Raw genomic sequence first — 18,205 nt, 5'->3', positions numbered from 1 at the left:
CAGGCAGCAGAAAATGCTACCAAAGCAGAAAACAAACTGGTACAAAAGAAACTGGTAAAGTACACAACGGAAGGCGCAATGCTTGTGCCAGAAGCTGCAGCCGTGGCGCCTGCCACACATGGACGGTTTCGGGAGCTACATACAGCTACAATATGCGCCACAATGGGGAACCCCGCCGCAAGGGAATTACTTGCACAGGAGATTTATTTACTATGGGAAGAGGGGATATAGAGAATCAGGGCACAGGGTCTTTAGACCATGTTATAGATGCCAGAACATGGGGCACCTGGCACGCATCTGCCCTTTCGTGCGCGATACAAGTGGCACAGCAACACTGTTTCGGCACAGTACAGCCGCAGTGGCAACAGAGGCAGCTTCTTACAGCACAGCCACAACCGGCACAGATGTCCACACAGCAGGGTGGCATAAATGCACACAGAGGGGCAACGGATGAAGCATTAATAGTTCCAAATGTTCTAGCAGTAACTGATGACCCTCGAAGAGGAACACAAGGTAGCAGTGAAAATAGGACCAAAATAATTTTCCTTTCTTATAGACACCAGGGCAACCAAATCCTGCATCGGAGAGGGGGAATTCCCATTATCAAACGAAGTGATGGAGAACGCAGGGTTTCTCTGGGGGCGGTGGTCATGATTCTAGTAACCAGAGATTCACCACTAACAATAGGGACTCAGCACATTGTAGCGCCACTACTATATTCAAAAGACACTCCTATCAATATACTAGGGAGAGATTTGCTCAGCTAAATGCAACCCTCTCATTCACGGAGTAAGGAATGGTGTGCACATCACCAGGCATGTACTACACATGAGTGGCCGTGCGCCTTTTGGCGGCGCATGCCCAGAGCACCCTGCAAGCACATCCCCTCTACCAGAGCATGTTCCTGTACAGGATCCAGATCCTGCTAGATGGGTCCTGAGGATACAAGGGAAGGTGTTCAATGGCCTCAGAATTTCTGTTCAGACGACAGTGCCAGAAGGACGATATGAAGGGGACAGCCACGTTAGAGGAGGTAGTGGTACGCAAAGACATGGTGACCCTATGTGGGACAAACAATGACCGCATCGAATGGAGCATAGTGCTATGCATCGAGCCTACACTGACAACAGGAGTATCAAAAGAACAATTGTTCTCCAATGAGGAAGAGGAGGGAGAAATATTGTTTCAGGTACAGATACCTTGTCCGGTTCAAGTAATGGAAAAACTGGTACCAATACTAATGCAGTCAGTGAAAAAAGTGAACAAACGCACAGAAGATCTCAAAAGGGTGCCGGAGGAATTATAGACCAAGGGGCCCCATGATGTAGGGGTACTAAAAGGAGTGGGGAGGTGAAGATAAAACGAAAGGAAGGGGCACTGTTGTCCTGCGCAAAACAATACCCATTGTCCAGAGAAGCGGATGGGGGAATATACTGTACTCTGAACACACTATGGCAGCAAGCCATCATCCAGACATCCCCATCTCCATGCAACACAGCAATATACCCGATAACGAAATCAAAGGGTTGGGTCATGGAGATTCATACAGGATCTGCACCCTCTGAACAATGTGGATTAGGCAGAATTTCCCATACTACCGAACCCTGCTATAATAATAATAATAATAATAATAATAATAATAATTTGGCATTTATATAGCGCTACGAACCCTCAGGTATCTGAGCGCTGCTTATTATTACCCACAGTGTGTGGTGCTCATTTATCAACCTCGGAAGGATGAAAGGCTGAGTTTGGCCCCGCCGGGATTAGAACCTGCGTTAGCAACCTCTGCACGGATGTCAAAGCGAGCGCTCTACTCGCTGTGCCACTTGACCGGCTTCAATATGCAACATTCCGGCAAAGGCGAAGTACTTCAGTCATTGATTGAACGCCTTCTTTTCTACTCCATTGCACCCAGATTCAAGATACATGACCGCATTTACGTATCGCGGAACCAGATTCGTGCACACTCTGCTGCCCCAAGGATACTGTGAGTGACCTAGCATCTTTAACAGAGTGATCCAGATGGGCCTCAGCGATGTACAAATGCCAAGCACAGTGATCCAATATGTTGACTATTTGTTGATATGCAGTGAGATGTAGGAAGAGTGTAGCGCAGATTCAGTGCACCTTCTGACATTGCTAGCAGACAAGGGATACAAGGTGGACAAAGTGAAATTGCTATATTGCCAGGAAGAGTTTGTGTATATGATGATATCCATATGAGGGGCAGTTCACACCACAGCTCGCCCACGCACAGTGAAGGAAATGCAGAAGTTCCTGGGACTATGCAACCAATGCACGGCATGGGTGTTAGATTATTCCACATTCACAAAACCCTATAGCAGGGCCTTGAAGAAGCACAAAAAGGCAACTAAAATGGACATCATAAATTAATGATACCTTCACAGAGCTAAAGGACGCACTGGCCCACACGCCTGTGTGGCCACCCCAAACTACATAGAAAAATGGTATCTTTTCTTGCATTCAGATGATTCCTCCCACAAAAGAACACGCAGGGACACAAGCCACTGGCATATTATAGTGGTATTCTAGACCCAGTGATGCAGGGACATTCCTACGAACAAGCGCTCGTGGCGGCAGTGTTTGTCATACAAAAGGCAGCGACAATCTCCATGGGGTACCCCGTAATACTGTACATGGAGCACTCGTTATTTGCCATCCTTGAAAAATTGACGATCACACTAACAACACAGAGGGCATCAGGTTATGAAGTTAAATTGACTAACGCAGCCATTGAAGTAGTGAGCTGCCGTGTGGACCACCCAGTTACAGAGCAGAACATGCAGAGGAAGGGAACTACGTACACAGACAGAATGGAAGAGCCCATACAGGTAAAGGAAGAAGAAATAGGGGGGGGCAGACATGGTTTATATTGACGGGTCATAGAGTATAGACCCAGAGACAGGAAGGAGACCTACTGGAGCGGCAGTAGTGTGCTGCATAAATGGGGAATATGTAATCGCATCATAACAGTGACTACCCTCCCACCACTCGGCAGTGGCAACAGAATTGGTGGCAATGATCAGTGCATTAAAACATGATGGAAGGGTATGCAGCTATCATATTTTCCGATTCCGCCTATGTTACATCAACAATACTTTCAGAGCTGTTTAAATAGTTAATCGAGGCCCTAAAAGTACCAGTAGAAGAGGCAATAATAAAATGTGCTGCCCACACAGGTAAAGCAGACCGAATATCATTAGGTAACTAAATGGCCGACAGAGTAGCAAAAGAAGCAGCCTACTTAGCTGAAGGAAGTAAAAGACGGTACCCAGGAGCAAAATAAACAAACAAACGTATGGCAGCAGATTGGAGAATGGGTCATTAAGAGGAGAGAGAAGAGGGTTCTGCATTGTTGGTGCCTCGCACAGATTTGATGCTATTCAATGGGCAATCTACTCGGAAATTGAAGCAAAAAGCAAATGGGCCAAAAGAGAACAACCGAAGATAACGAGGACGAGAGCCAGCAATTATTTATCTGCAGAATCCACCCAGAGCTTGAACGCTATCCCACCACATTTGATACTCTTCACCAAAGTGTCTGTTTTTCAGCTCACTCCTGCTTCCCGGGGTGCAAAAAGCTGCTAATGTGAACATAAAATGAATTCAAATAACACGTTACGAGCTGCTTCAATTGGCTCTATGCTACCGAAAAAGGACTGAATGCAGTGCGAGCAGAGCTCTGTGTCTAATGGCCCTACAGAATTGACTCATGACTTCAATGGAGGGCAGCGTGTGCCACAAGATCGGGAGCACATGTTGAACAGCAATACAGCTAACGATGCTGCTAATGGAACACTCACGGAAGCTGTTGAGGCGAAACGAACAATACATGAAAGAATCATAAACGAAATGCAGGACACCACTTCAAACACCTGGGTCCCAGATTGGCTGGCAGCAATTTACAAAATAACTGTCGCTGTGCTAGTCCTGATGCTGGTCGCTGTGTATATTGGTCAGTTGGTCATCGGCCAGTGCGGAAAGCATGTTAAATAAAGACAGCAAATAAAATTGAGCCTGGTTAAGAGTTAGTTGAGGAGCCTCCAAGCGTGAATCTGAGTGAGGATGATGCAGAGTTAAGTTTTGCAGAACCCCCACCGACTTAGAAAATTACAAAGCATTCTGGGCTGAGTGCCCATCTGATGGGACAAAAATACTTGTATTTGGTAAATACCTAGAAGGGTACGAGGAAGAAGGCGACATGAACAGGGTGGCACGGGTGTGGTTGTGCAAGGAAAAGGCCGAGGTAATGAGCGGGAAGGAGATGCTGCTCGAAAGATGATCGAAGGGTGGGTGTATCAAAGGTGCTAATTCAGCACCGATCGGGAGGGCGCACTAACCACGTAAGGGAATAAGCAATCGGGAATGGGGCACCTCATAGGGGGGAAAAGAAAAAGAAACAATCGGTAACGCCATGAATAAAGGCCCTGTGGGGAAATGAGGGGTAGGGTTGCATTATGCCTGCCATCGGTTTAGGGAGCTTATGTACATTACAACATGGTGATAAATCCCAAGTAAACACACTTAACAGGGAGGCACCAAGGTCGGGCCTCACCCGGGAATCCTGAACTGAGCACATGATCAACACACCATGGGTTAGAGGGACAAAGGTGAAAATGCGCATCAGAGGAAGACCGAAGCAGCTAAGACAACACTGGGTGATTAATTGACAGGGTTGCATGCCAATCCTGCGTGCACTCGGGTAGAAGGGACGTGGACCTGAGTCAGAGAACCATTCACATGGCTGCGACTGCCTGTTGGCTGGTGGTTATGGGAATGGGAAGCTGAACGGAGTGGCGTTCCTGGGAGGACCAATCAAACAGTACGTTTCTATGTCCCTGAGAGGTGAGCAGCCTTCAGAGTATACACTATAAGGCATGCCAAGGCAGTTATCCAGCAGGTATCCTGTATATGTCTCCCTTGCTACCAGAATCAAGGCGTCTCGTGTTCCTTTTGCAATGGTGCTGACCACTGGCAGAGTAATAAAGTCCCAGCGGTCAGCACAAATGTTATTTTACTAATTGCATTGGAATGTGATGTTTTGGGATACTCTTGACCTGTTTGCTCCAATCACATTTCACTAACATATGCTCAGCACTAAGGATATGAAGTAGCTTAGCCAATGAGTCTTAAGGGAACGCTGGAAAATATGAACATTCGAACTGCAACTGTTTCTAATGCCTTGACCATTGTATTTGAAGTATAAATCTAATGTTCGCTGTTTGCCCAGATGTCGGATCTTATCAATCCACTCCAGTCCACTGTTCTGTTTGATTTGTGCGCGCTTAGCTCTAATATACAGCTTTCTTTCGCGGTGTGTGCTCCTTTTTGATCATGTTTTTATATGGTGGGATCGGAGGAGCTCTGATACAGAACTGTCACAGGGATACATCTCGGTGTATTGCTCACTCAGACTTCTCTTCTTTTCTAGCACGCAAAAGGGAGGTTTACGACCGCTATGGAAAGGATGGCCTGAGAGGAGCTGGTAAGTGTCCTAAGCTAGTCTTTTCTCTACATGGTGGTTCTACATTGCCTCCCTGTCGCCTACCGCTGCCCCTGTCTCCTGCTTCTGCCTGCAACTTGTGTTCAGACTAAGCTGGGAAAAACATCTGGTTACTTACCTATGTTCCGGCTATTGGATGGGGTTAGCGGGGTACTGCCATTTATTAAAGTAGCTGAGCGATACAGGGTGCTTAATGGAAGGTTTCTCTCTTGTATTGAGACACCTTGCCGTTTCAGCTAATCCTGTTGACAATAGAGTGTTTTTAGTGCATCATAGATGCTTACATTCAAAACCTCCCTTGTCCTTTCTCCCCATCAATGATTAAATATATTTGCTTGAGGCAGCACTGTTCTACAATACTTCATGGTCCCGGGAGGATAGCTCAGCGGCAGCGTGCGCGTCTTGGAAGCAAGACGACATGAAGCAACACAGGTTCGATCCCCGGGTCCGCGCTTAGAAACCTCTGGGTTTTTAAGCGCGTTATAAATACGTAACTAAGACAAAAAAACTATTCCTGTAACAGAGCCTCGATGCCTGCGGGCTGTGTGAGCGCTTTATAAATGTAATTTATGGTTAGTCTGCACTGTCTAATACTTTCAAAGCACCGATACTGAACTAGTTGTACTGCGTTTGATCAGCAAAAAAAGCTTCACTCGTTCTTGAAATGTGTGAGCAAATCTAAAATGTTTTAATCAGGTAATTGATTTAAACTGACAACCAAGAAAGGGCGGGGGACTGGATGACAGCTAGCAAAGGATATGGACCACTGGAGTAGGCAGATGTATTGCAGTCTATTTAGTTTAACATAGGTGGGACTTGATATTCCTGCTCAAACACTAGGTTGATCCAAATTGGGCATATATGCGGTTTGTGACCCTGCTGCTTGAATATCAGGGTGGGCATGGCAATGTGCACATGCATTATAGTCTCTGCTGCTTCCACACTGCAAGGTGGAACATGGGTATACCCATGTACTACAGACAGTGACCTTTGTGCTCGTACACTGATCGGCATGAAGTGGGCATGAGTTTTGCAGTCTCTAGACCTGCTGCTCTTGATATAGGGTGGACATATTCAATTATGCAATGCAAAGCTGTATCTTTAAGGTGGGGCTCAAATGAGCACATGTATTGCACACCACCCTTGATATCATCCAATGATCTAAATGTTCTATATTGGATATTGTTGGATTTCTTCAGCTTCTAAGCATGCTTATCATCGGTGTTATTGCCTAGTTTAATGGCTGTTAATGATCTATCTTTACAGCTGAGGTAGGTGTGCTGGGATTCAGACCTGTGACTTAATGCTGTACAGCAGCGGATCTGCAACCTGAAAGCAAATTTAGATTTCTGCAACCTTTGGCTCTCCAGATGGTTTGGACTACAACTCCCACGATCTTTTCACTTGTCTGTTCTGGCTGGGGCCGATGGGAGCTGTTGTCAAACATCTGGAGAGCCAAAGGTTGCAGAAATCTAAATTTGCTTTCTTGGTAACTTCACAATCAACATTCTGTAACGTTCCTGCTTCTGCTGAGAAATATTTCATCATTCACTCCTGCTTCAGGGCGATATCAGTTTGCTCATTTGGGTTGCGTTTACGTAGCCTCTGAGCTCACTAAATACAGGTGGGTTATTTCTAGCACAAGTCTAAAATGTTTCAGTACTACATAGTGTTCTATTATCCTAACCCAATACCTTGAAATTATTCAACAAATCCTGAAAATAAGTGGGCTATACAAATTTGGCAGGCTTGGCTGTGTTGAGTGCCTGAAATTGTTGTAGCTTTCCCCACAACACCATAGGTGTATGGAGAGGCCTACACACCACCTCGCATTCTTGAAGCCCATGTCGGTACCATTTGGCACAAGGTGCCTGTTTGAGCCACCTCCTGTGCACCTAACCTGAGCCAGTCCCCCTGTTCATCCATAGCCTGTGGCAAGGTGTTGTGTGCGCTTAAGGCCACTTACAGGGAAGCAGTGGAGTGGGACCCAGCTTGCTGGGGCATGCAGTGAGGTGCCCTCTGTCTGGTTCAAGTTCTGTGCATGCCAACCTCTCTGCACCCAGACCTAATGCCAGCCTCCCTTTGCTGCCTTGCTCCGTGCACAGCACAAGTCTGCATGGGCCTTGTCTGTGCTGTGAGGTTTTTCTGGTTTATCTTCACTCCTATGTGGAGCCTGTGTGCCAGGGTTCCTTTAAAGGCTCTTTGCTGCATGACCACACCCAGCTAGCCTTCCCTGTTGCTTGCCTGAAGACTGAGCTGCCCTTTGAACTGTTGCCCCCTGTGAGGCAGCCTCCTCGCTGCGTGTCCATAGGTCATGTGGGATAGTTCCTCATGCTTGTACATACATTGTAAGTGCTGTCCATGCACACCCAGAGCCTGTCCATGTGGCCCCACTGCATGCCAGTAGTCTGCAGGGGCCACATCGCGCTCCTTTCCACATGCTTAGAAGAAGTGAAGTTTATTAAACCGTGTTGTGCTGTATAAATTAAACATTTGTGAATGAATCGTTACTCATGTCATAGTAGTTCTATAGATTGAGCCGTTTCTGGTATGCCTCCTAATACTCCTCAGTATTGCTTTTTTCGAAAGACACTTTTTCTATGTGTAATGCCAGGCGAACACTGAAAACTATTTCAGTTAATGCATTGCCTGTCTATGTATCCATGGTTTGCAGGCCTCCCTACATGTCATACGCCTTACTCTGTTTGGTAATATGGCAGCATAGTTAGATGTAATCAGTTATTTTATTTTTTCCAAATAAAGCGTGTTATTTCTTTCCCCTAGCAGATTCCAGTGTGCCATCTCAGGGTCCAGAATTTGCAGGATTTGGATTCACATTCCGCAGCCCGGATGAGGTCTTCCGCGAGTTCTTTGGAGGAAGAGATCCCTTCTCTAATTTCTTTGGTAAGTGTAAGATGTGATAGTTTTCTGAGATGTCAGCCCGGGAAGTGGTGGCGTACTATATCCATGGACAATGCCCTTTCGACTCATGGGTGGGATGTGGCAGAAGGGAGTGAACTTCTCCCTCCTCACTCCAGGAGAATGAAGTCCCTCAACTGCATGTGTATTTACTTCTTTAGGGAGATCGTGTTATGCTGCAGCTGAACTTGTTTAGTTCAACATTTGCCCAATAATGGGATCTTGGTGCTGCCTGAAGAGAAGTATGTGAAAATGTATGGGTAGGAGACAGCTGTTGCGGCAGAATTCCTATTTTTGTGGATTCTAGGTCCACTTTTTAAGGCCCCTCAACTTTTTGTTAGTTATTGTGTCGGGTCACTTGCTTATTGTTAGTGGCCTCCAGAAGAACCCCTGCCATTGCAAACCTTTTTTTAGCTGAAGATGTATAGTATTGGGTCGCCCCCAAGGCACTGAATCACATTTTTGCCGTAGGGTGATGATCACCCTACATGGTTTTTTGGGTGTAGGTTGGCGACAGCTTTAATTTATTTTTGGCTTCCCTTTTGGCAGCCCAAGATACTTTTTTTGTGAGCCATTGGGGCACCAATGCATTTTTCCAGATCCTGCTCTCAGCTATTTTGTATTAAGGGCTCCCCTTGGTCAGGGCAACCACCAGGCAGGAATAAAATGGACGTTCTGCTCATATGGGATTTTTGTGAGCCCACATGGTAGACTTCCCATGGGTGTAAACTGGGCGTACACTGGTTTATGCCACTTTAGGACCCTGGCTTATTTTATATGGCCACAGGATCTTCTCCTTTATTCTTCCTGCCATTGCAAACGGTATATTGTTTTGGGACACACGTAAGGCACCCATTCCCACTCCATTTTTTTCCTTTGGTGATTAATGTACTCTACATTTTGTTTTATGTAAGAGGTTAGTATTGGCAGCACTTAAGTATTGTCTTTGCCAAGGGTGCAAATCATTTTACTGCATTAGTAGCCCGCTGTACATTTTTGTTTTAATTCTTACTCTCTGCCATTTTGTGTTTAAGGGCTTCTTTTGTTTGTTTATTTGATTTTTGCATTATCTCAGTGCACAAACCCCTGAGGCATCTAGGAGCTAGTTACAGAAAGTGCATAGTGCATTAATAGAGTGCAAGGATACACATATGGGTTACAGGCAGAATGGGTATGTGTATACAGACTGGCATAGCCTCCCCTCATGGCAAGGGGGAGGAGGGGCTAAATCAGGCATTTAGACCAGCATATTGAGACAAGATAGGTGCAAGTAGACGGGACTGGCAAAGCCTCACCTCATTTTATGGGGCGAGAAACATCAAGCATGCAGTTGGCAGGTAGGCAAAGTGCAATAGCAAGTGTGCAGTTACAGGTTAGAAAGATGTAGTATCACGTAAGCAGTTACAGATGGGTAAAAATGCAATAATAAGTATTGTGACAAATCCTGCGGATCCATCAATAATATCCTGCCTAAAGTCTCCTCCCAGGTGGCCAGGTGGCCAGGCACTTCCTGATCCCAATCCTGGCGGGGGGGGGGGTCTACTGCAGGAGGATCACCTGGAAGGAGACGAGGCCCAGGGAAGTGGGGAGATTCCGTGTGGTGAGACACAGTATTTTTCCTCTTAAGAGGCTATTCTTACCACTAAGTCAGAAGAGGTTATGGAATACTACCATTTTAATATATCTCAACCGCCTGTTAATTCTAAGGTGGTAAAACCTAAGGTTGTGACATCTGAAACTAATATATGAAAATAAGGATTCTTTTGGTCCCTAAAAGCAAATGTCTTCCTCAATACCAAGGGTACACTACAAGGAATAGCAAAGTGTTGCCTTCTCTGTACCATCTTCCTATAATAAAGTTGAAACCTACAGCCCCTTAAAAATACACAAGTAGAAAAGCCTACATTTATTAAAGTAAACTACATGTCCCAGAATCCCATTGAGACTGAGACAAAGAAGAGGGCTGAAGAAGCATGTAGAAGTGGAGGACCGGCAATTAGGTCAGGTAGTTGACATTAATGGCCTGCACCTGAACTAAATTGCTCCATCTGTGAGGCATAAAGGGCTGAAGCAGGAGAGGGAAGAGGGAAGGAAGGATCAGGAGCTGGCAGTAGTAGCAGACGAGCACAAGGCTGGCAGTTCATGAGGAAGTGTGATCACCAAATGGACTCCGGGACGTGGAGCCAGCAGATTTCACCGGCAAGTTCTGAGGGGGCCCTGTGTTCTCAAACCCTGCCTTGCCTGCACTGAGAAAGATGTGCAGAGAGCGAAGGTTTTCTCAGGTGCGCCTAGTGGCTGGAATGGCAGAGCTGTGACCTTGCTGGAGTAACCAGAGGCCTGTAGCAGGAAGCAAGCCAAAGGACAAAGGAGTGAAGGAGACTCTCAGTTGGCATGGCCAGCCCTGAGACACCAGTGTTGCAGAGGAGTGTGGGTCCCCATTGTCCCCAAGGCCGTAGTAAAAGTGGAAGAAGTTGGGAAGTTGAAGCAGCCCGCAACTGCAGCATTCTTGAAGCCGGTGACTGAAGCTTCGTGTTAAGGTTCCCTCGAAAACCTTTCTGGTAACTGTTACAAGCTTTAAAGTGGCTTGCGTAAGAGTGGAAGCGAGTATAAACTGTTGTTGTGAAAAGTACTAGCAACAATGGAAATGTATCACACACACTTGTTATGAATGCCTTAGTGCTCGCATTTCAAGAAAAGCTTTTAATTTCCCATTTTTTAGCTAATAACGTTGCCGGAGTGGCCGTGTGTCCCTAATTAAAGAGGGAATGATTCCGAAAACCCGAACGTTGACTTTCGCAATTGTTACAAGAACTTATTACATCCAAGGAAGGTCGCGTTTGGCCAATTGTAATTCCCGACAGGAGTTAGAAAGCATCTCCATGATAATATGTGTGAAAACAAGCACTTACATATATTTAAGGTTAAAGATCTATCATAAAGAGTGGTTGCGTGTGCCTAAATCTGTTTTTCCTTTGAAGACTGAACCTTGTAACATTAAGAACAAGTATTCTTTAAACCTAGAAGTAGTTGTACTAATAAGAAGATCAAGCATTACCCAAGCCAAGAGGCAAGCCCTTTCTATATAGAAGCAAGCCCTATTTAAATCTACCTGATTTACGAAGTTGTTAAAGGTCCAGTGTCCTCTGATACAATTGTGACATTGTTACCCGAAGTTGGAAGTGTGGTAATACAGCTTCAAGCTAAAGACAAAAGAAGGCATCCTGGAGAACTGCGCCAGTAGTTTGAGATTTCAAAATGTATTGGTGATCTTGCAGAACATTGTGCCCCTACTGATGACGTGTTTCGGCTAGGGATAGCCTTTTTCAAATCGGGGCAAAGTCTGAATCTAATCAACGTTGGTAACCATAATCATAAGTTGTGGGAAGTGAAGCAGTTGTATTGTTTGTACATAATATATGCGCATTGGAATCAGAAGTGTAGGTGAACAAGTTCAAAATAACATCATCCATATAAACAATTGTAAAATATTGCGGGTTGGTAATGGGGAGGATTGGTAGGAGTTGAGAGAGGAGAGAGTAGAGAAAAAGGGGAAAGCCAGTCAGTCTACTAGATCATCCATTTTGAACAGAGTATCATGGTTTGCATTAATGGTACAATATTAAATTCACGGTTCCTTACCACATTCCTCAGGGTTTCATATGAAATTCCTGTCGTCGTACGTCAAGGGTCTGATCCCATTAGTCTCTATGAACAATGTATGACAAAGCTTATATTCAGTATTACATTAAGGCATATGTAAGGAGCGTTTCATTGCTAATGCACGTATTACGTCCCTCTGACTAGTTCTAGATGCATCTGCATGTGGTCTGCTGCTTTGGTTAAACTATCCATAGGTACTATTCTGCTCCTTGTGTACATGGCCAAAAGTAAAGGGTTCCATGTAATAATGTCCCCTCAAAAATATCGCCATGCAAAAAAATCGCCGAAAAGCTGTTTTTTTGTGGGGACATTAGTACATGGAACATGCGGGGGAAACCCCTGCAACCACCGCTGCCCCTGTCCCTATATATATATATATATATATATATATATATATATATATATATATATATATATATATATATATATATATATATATGGTCACCTATATAATGTCAAAGAAATCCAAATTATGGAAAGCTACGTCCCCTGCACACTTTCTAAGAGGCAAAAGCCTAAAGGATATTATGTAGAGTTTCAAAAATAATTCAATTCTAAATAACAATTCTTATGACCTAAGTAATCAAACTGGAGATTCCGATAATTAGTAAACAAAAAACTATTCAATGACTCCTTTTCATTAGAAGAAACAATCTTTTCTTTTTTATTTGTTTCTGGTTGGCCCAGCGCTTTCCGAGTTTGATATACTCTTCATCAGGGGCAGCAAATTCAACATTTCACAAATTTCTATAAAAAACAGAAATTAATTACAATTTTACAATTTTAATTTGAAAAAAGGGTATTATACTGGTTCTTTAAATGACAAAAATGTACAGAAACTGAGTTTTCCAAGAACATTATTGCTTAAAAGAAAACATCCTGTCACAAATACCAATAGGATCCTAATGATGCCTAGATTTGAAAGTATATCAATATTAGTTAGACGAAGTATGCTAATTTGTAGAAAAAAAGGGGTTCAACACTGTAATTGTGCCTATTAGGAAGAGAATTTTAGATGTCAAGCACACTGTTTACATAAACAGATGACAAATTCAAGAACAAAGAAAAGGTATCTTGTCTAGGAAATGTACCATGTGTTAGTGGAAGTAGGCATAATGCATTTATCCAATGCAATCAACAATCTAACATTGGTAATCTGATATCTGAAATGACAGAGTAGATCGTGTGAGCCACTGTTTAAAATAATAAAGAAAAAAAGGGAACTCGCCCTTCTTCTTAGGGGTTGAAGAGAAGGGTTGTAAAAAACGGGATAAAATCCCAATCAGGCTTGAATGTGTGGGAGCATGATGCAGGCTAATATGTCCATCATGCTGAAGGATTAAGGTGTCTCAATTCTCCTAAAAGAGAACGAGAACATAGGTTTCAGGGATAAGTATAGAATGGAAATAAACATATACCCAAGAGCATGGCCCATCTGCAACTTACTTCAATGTAGAAAAATTCCCGAATGGAATTCTAGAACAGGAACCAATGGAGATGCGGTCAGAAAGCACAGCTTTCTGACTACATCTGTGTGTCTGTTTTTATGTGCTCACGGAGTGCCGTGACGTCACTCCCGCATGCGCAAATGACACTGGATGTGATTAAAGATCATGACGTCAATGCGCGAGTGACGTAGTTGTCGGGTAAGAAGGGAAATTAAGCTTACACTATTGCCACATGTTTTTAAAAAAAACAGTATATTTGTAAAGAGTGAAATGTTAAAGATGACAACTATTGCAGGTGATGACATCACATGTTTTTAAATCAGAATGAATATTTGTATAGAGTGTTAAAGATGACCTCACCCATGCAATTTGACCACGTGCGACGTGAGTTTTGTCACTCGCGCATGCGCCAGTGATGAAAGGGAAAAGACATTGGTTACTCAAAGATCGACTTGTTTGCAACTCTGGAGAAGGCTTAAGTCCAAGATTATGCCTCCAGGTACCCCCAGAACTGTTCTAAGGGGAACAGGCTTTGGATAACACGGTCAGGGACATTTTCTTGACGCTTTTCCCCTCGACTCCCCTACTCAACAAGATAGTGCACAAGATGCACCAGGAACCAGTCACAATGATATTGGTGGCTCCCACGTGGGCCCGCCAACCCTGGTTCGCTCATCTGATGGAGATGTCCCTATCTCCTCCAATGAAACTGCCTTGCCCATACAACATGTCGCAAGACAATGAGAAGACACTAAACGTGGTGTTGACTAGACCCATGGGGGTCTCCTTTCGAACCCATGCATAAAGCAAGTCTCAAAGATCTCACCTGCAAGACTGCCTTTTTAATAGCCATTACTTCCATTAGGAGAGTCGGTGAACTACAAGCGCTCTCAGTTCTAGACCCCTTTGTAACAGTTCAGAGACAAGGTGGTTCTGCGCACTCACCCTAGGTTTGAGCCTAAATTCATTTCAAAGTTCCATGTGAAACAATCCATAGAACTACCAACGTTCTTTCAAAACCCCTCAAACATGGGAGAAAGAAGTCTGCACACACTGGATGTACGCACAGCAGTCCTGTTCTACATGGAAAGAACTCAACCACTAAGAAAAACAAATCAGTTTTCCATTTCAGTGGCAGCAGGTAGAGAGGGAGACACTGTCTGCAAATCTACTTTCTCTAGGTGGATTGTAAAATGCATCACACTCTGTTACAATCTTGCTAAGAGAGAACTGCCCTTTAAGCCGGGAGCACATTCTACTCGAGGCACTGGGGCTTCCATAGCATTCATTGCAAATGTTCCCCTAGAAACCATTTGCAAAGAGACAACCTGGGAGTTCTGTACAACCCTTTACAAAACACTATTGCCTAGACACTCATTCTAGGTCTGATTCTCAGGTGGGACAAGCAGTACTAAGACCTCTTTTCACTGCTGTTCTCCAGCATTGGATCTTTCATGGATACACATGCTTAGAATATTCCCCGTCGTCAGGCTGGGAACCCTCAGTTTTTTTTTTAAAAGCGTTTTCCTTTGGAAAACTTCGACACTTTAGTGCCCTGGCGATATCTTTTTGGGACGCTAACGCACCACCCAATAGGACGTAGGGCATAAGTAGACCTGCCCCCGCGGGTTCTCCTCAGATTTCAACCGTTTCGCTACGTGCAAAATGAAAAAGGTTTATGAAGGGGACGGGCACATGGACTGCCTCTATTGCCTCTATCCTCATCACTCTGCGGATACCTGTGACATCTGCAAAGGTTTCTCGCAGAAAGCGTTGAAGGACCGCAATCGGCGTCTGATATCGTGGCTGAACTAAGGGGCCTACCCTCCATCTGAGGTAGGATTGGTGCGCAGTCTAGCATCGGAGAGGCCTTCCCCCGCAGTTCCTCGCCGGTCAGTGTCAGCTGAGCCTACGGCAAAGAAGCCACGCCCTACAGAAAAGAGTTGTCCCTCGTCGGGGAAACATCTGACGAAAGGGGCTCCTTCATCATCAAAACATGGTCAATCTGACCACTCCAGAAAGCCTGAAAAATCTTCTTCTTCGAAAAAGGACAAATAGGACTCTTCGAGACGCCCCTCCTCAGGAGACCATCATAGGTCTTCCTCGAGTAGAGAATCTTCGGGGCACCTTTCCAGAGACTCAAAAAAGGTGGGATCGCCTGACAAGTCTGCGCCACAACTGCCAGCGCCGTCGACGGGAGTCCCGTCGTCGACGGCTTCACTGTTGGCTGCACTATCGGTCTCTGCAGTGGTGTTGTCGACCCCAGTGGCAGCAATCGACGAGGGCCCCAGGCTTTAATCGTCGACGGTTGATGTACCAGGGTCTTGGCAGCCTTCTGCGTATGATGCAATTCTACCAGATATCCTACTGCAACAGGAGTCCGCCCTCTCGGTGTCGTCGATGGAGGAGGAACGAGAGCCTGTGGTTCATCCAACAAATCTTGGCTTACAGTGCGTGGGCCCTTCAATGACGGCGAGAGCGCAGAATGTTCCACCTGTGTCTCCTCTGTTGAATCCGCAGTCGGTGCTGTCTCTTCAGGTGTTATCTACACTGCAGTCTCTTTTAGGTCAGCTAGATGCCAGACTTCCTCCTATCGGTATGCCTCCGGTAACCCTCCAGGTGTCCCTCCGCATTCAGCGTCCACGGCTGAGTTGCCGGCTTCCCGGCCGATGAGCACAGACCTTCCTCGTTCCCACCCGTAGGAGGGTGAGCTACAGGACTCTGAGTCAGACCAAGGTCCTAGGGATTCCATCTCGGACATTTCATCGTCACCATCAAGAGACCCAACGTGGGAGTCTGACGGAGAAATAGAGGCTCCTAGGAGTCTGGCGCAACCGTCTACCCCGGATGACATTGGGGCTTTTCATGCCATGATGGCAAAATCCTGTGTTGAGTTTGGTCTGACCCCAGAGGAAGAACAGAAGGAATGTTTCTTATTTGACCACGTGGGAAAGAGAAGAAAAGCGGTCTTCTCCATTCCGATCCTGGACCACGTTTGGCAAGAAGGCTTGCGTACCATGCGCCATCCATTTTCAGAGCCTGCCATTAAGGGCAGGTTAGAGAAAAAATTCAAGGCCCCGGACTCTACACCAAAGTGTTTGTTTGCACAACCTTCTCCTGATTCAGTGGTGTCAGCGGCAGCTAGCAGGAAAGCCAGAACACAGCACAAGTGCACAACACCTCCGGACAGTGAAGCTAGAAGGCAAGATGCCTTTGGAAAGAAGGTCTTAACAGTGGGGGCGCCGTCAGTCAAGGCCGCTAACTCGTTAGCGATTATGGCACGCTACAACCGCGAAATGTGGCATCGCCTGGCCCCCATATTAGAACATCTGCCTGAAGAAAACCGAAAGGCAGCCATGCTACTGGTGTGTGAAGGTGAGGAGGCATCAAATCACAGCATTAACATCGCTGTAGATTTAGCAGAATCGGGGTTCAAGCAGATAAATACTTGTGTGGTACTAAGGAGGCAGGCCTGGCTAAAGTGCACAGACTTTTGGCCGGAGGTCCATTACAAGGTGCTGGACATGCCCTGTGAGGGTGAACTATTGTTTGGGGAAAAAATAGATGAAGCCCTCAAAGGCATGAAAGAGGACTCCGATACAGCGAGGTCACTGGGAGCTTTGCAAAGCGGGCGAGCGTTTCGGCCCTTTTGTCCCTTACGTGGAGCTTCGGGGAACACTCGATTTGCTGCATCCAGAGATCGAAACTACAATCGGTCTGGATACTCCTCACAAGGATACAGATGAGCAGGTCAGGCTACACGAAGAAGCCGTGAATTTACAACATCCAGAAGGAGAGGAGGACAGCCTTCTGCCACCAAGAGTAAGCAAACGAAATTGCAGCAATGACACTCTTCGTGATGTCGTGGGTGGCAGAGTGGCCCTACACGTCGACGAGTGGGAGAAAATTACATCGGACCAGTGGGTATTGGACACGATCAGGGTGGGCCACTCTCTAGAATTCAAGGACCCACCACTTCCCATTCCTCCTGTGTATTCTGCGCAACTTCATCTTCAAATCTTAAAGCAGTAGGTTGTACTTATGCTGCAGAAAGGGGCTATAGAATTGGTTCCAGTGGCCGAGGGAGATCAGGGGGTTTACTCCCATTACTTCGTGGTCAAAAAAACCCAAAGGCAAGTGGCAACCCATTCTGGACCTTCGGGTCCTGAACAAGACTCGGCAACGCCTGAAGTTGAAGATGCTTATACTTCAGGAAGTCATCAGGTCGGTGCAACCAGGAGAATTTCTGGCGTCGTTGGATTTGCAAGACGCGTATTTCCACATACCTATTCGTCGACTACACAGAAAATTCCTGCAGTTTGTGGTGGGTCAGAATCATTACCAATTCCGATTGCTCCTGTTCGGTCTAAGATCGTCTCCCAGGACGTTTATGAAATGCTTAGCGCTGGTGGCGGCGTGGCTCTGACGAGAAGGTCATCACGGCTATCCTTACCTGGACGACTGGCTGATACGGGGCTCATCTCCAGCGGTGACGCAGGCAAGTCTCAACGTTACCATGCAGCTGTTGCAACGGTTGGGCTTCACGATCAACTTCAAAAAATAATTTCTATCTCCCTCCAGGAGCTTGGTGTTTTTGGGCGCGGAATTCCAGACTCGGTCAGGTCTGGTGAAGCCTTCTGTCGAGAGAATT

At 45.7% G+C, this 18,205-nt stretch overlaps 1 protein-coding gene across 7 annotated transcripts in view; it reads left to right on the top strand.

Moving 5' to 3' along the window:
- Positions 1–18,205, top strand: part of DNAJB2 (DnaJ heat shock protein family (Hsp40) member B2) — a 628,983-nt gene that overhangs the window by 158,222 nt on the left and 452,556 nt on the right. For 6 of the 7 annotated variants that reach the window (XM_069616895.1, XM_069616890.1, XM_069616891.1 and 3 more), the window contains exons 4-5: positions 5,456–5,509; positions 8,312–8,431. In XM_069616895.1, coding sequence (XP_069472996.1) covers positions 5,456–5,509; positions 8,312–8,431 — 174 coding nt within the window. The remainder of the gene's footprint in view (positions 1–5,455; positions 5,510–8,311; positions 8,432–18,205) is intronic. The other variant, XM_069616892.1, reaches the window with a different exon arrangement.

Source organism: Ambystoma mexicanum, chromosome 9 (assembly GCF_040938575.1).
Source record: "Ambystoma mexicanum isolate Mex_15411 chromosome 9, UKY_AmexF1_1, whole genome shotgun sequence".
Taxonomy (NCBI): Eukaryota; Metazoa; Chordata; class Amphibia; order Caudata; family Ambystomatidae; genus Ambystoma; species Ambystoma mexicanum.
This window is presented reverse-complemented; position numbering and strand designations above follow the sequence as displayed.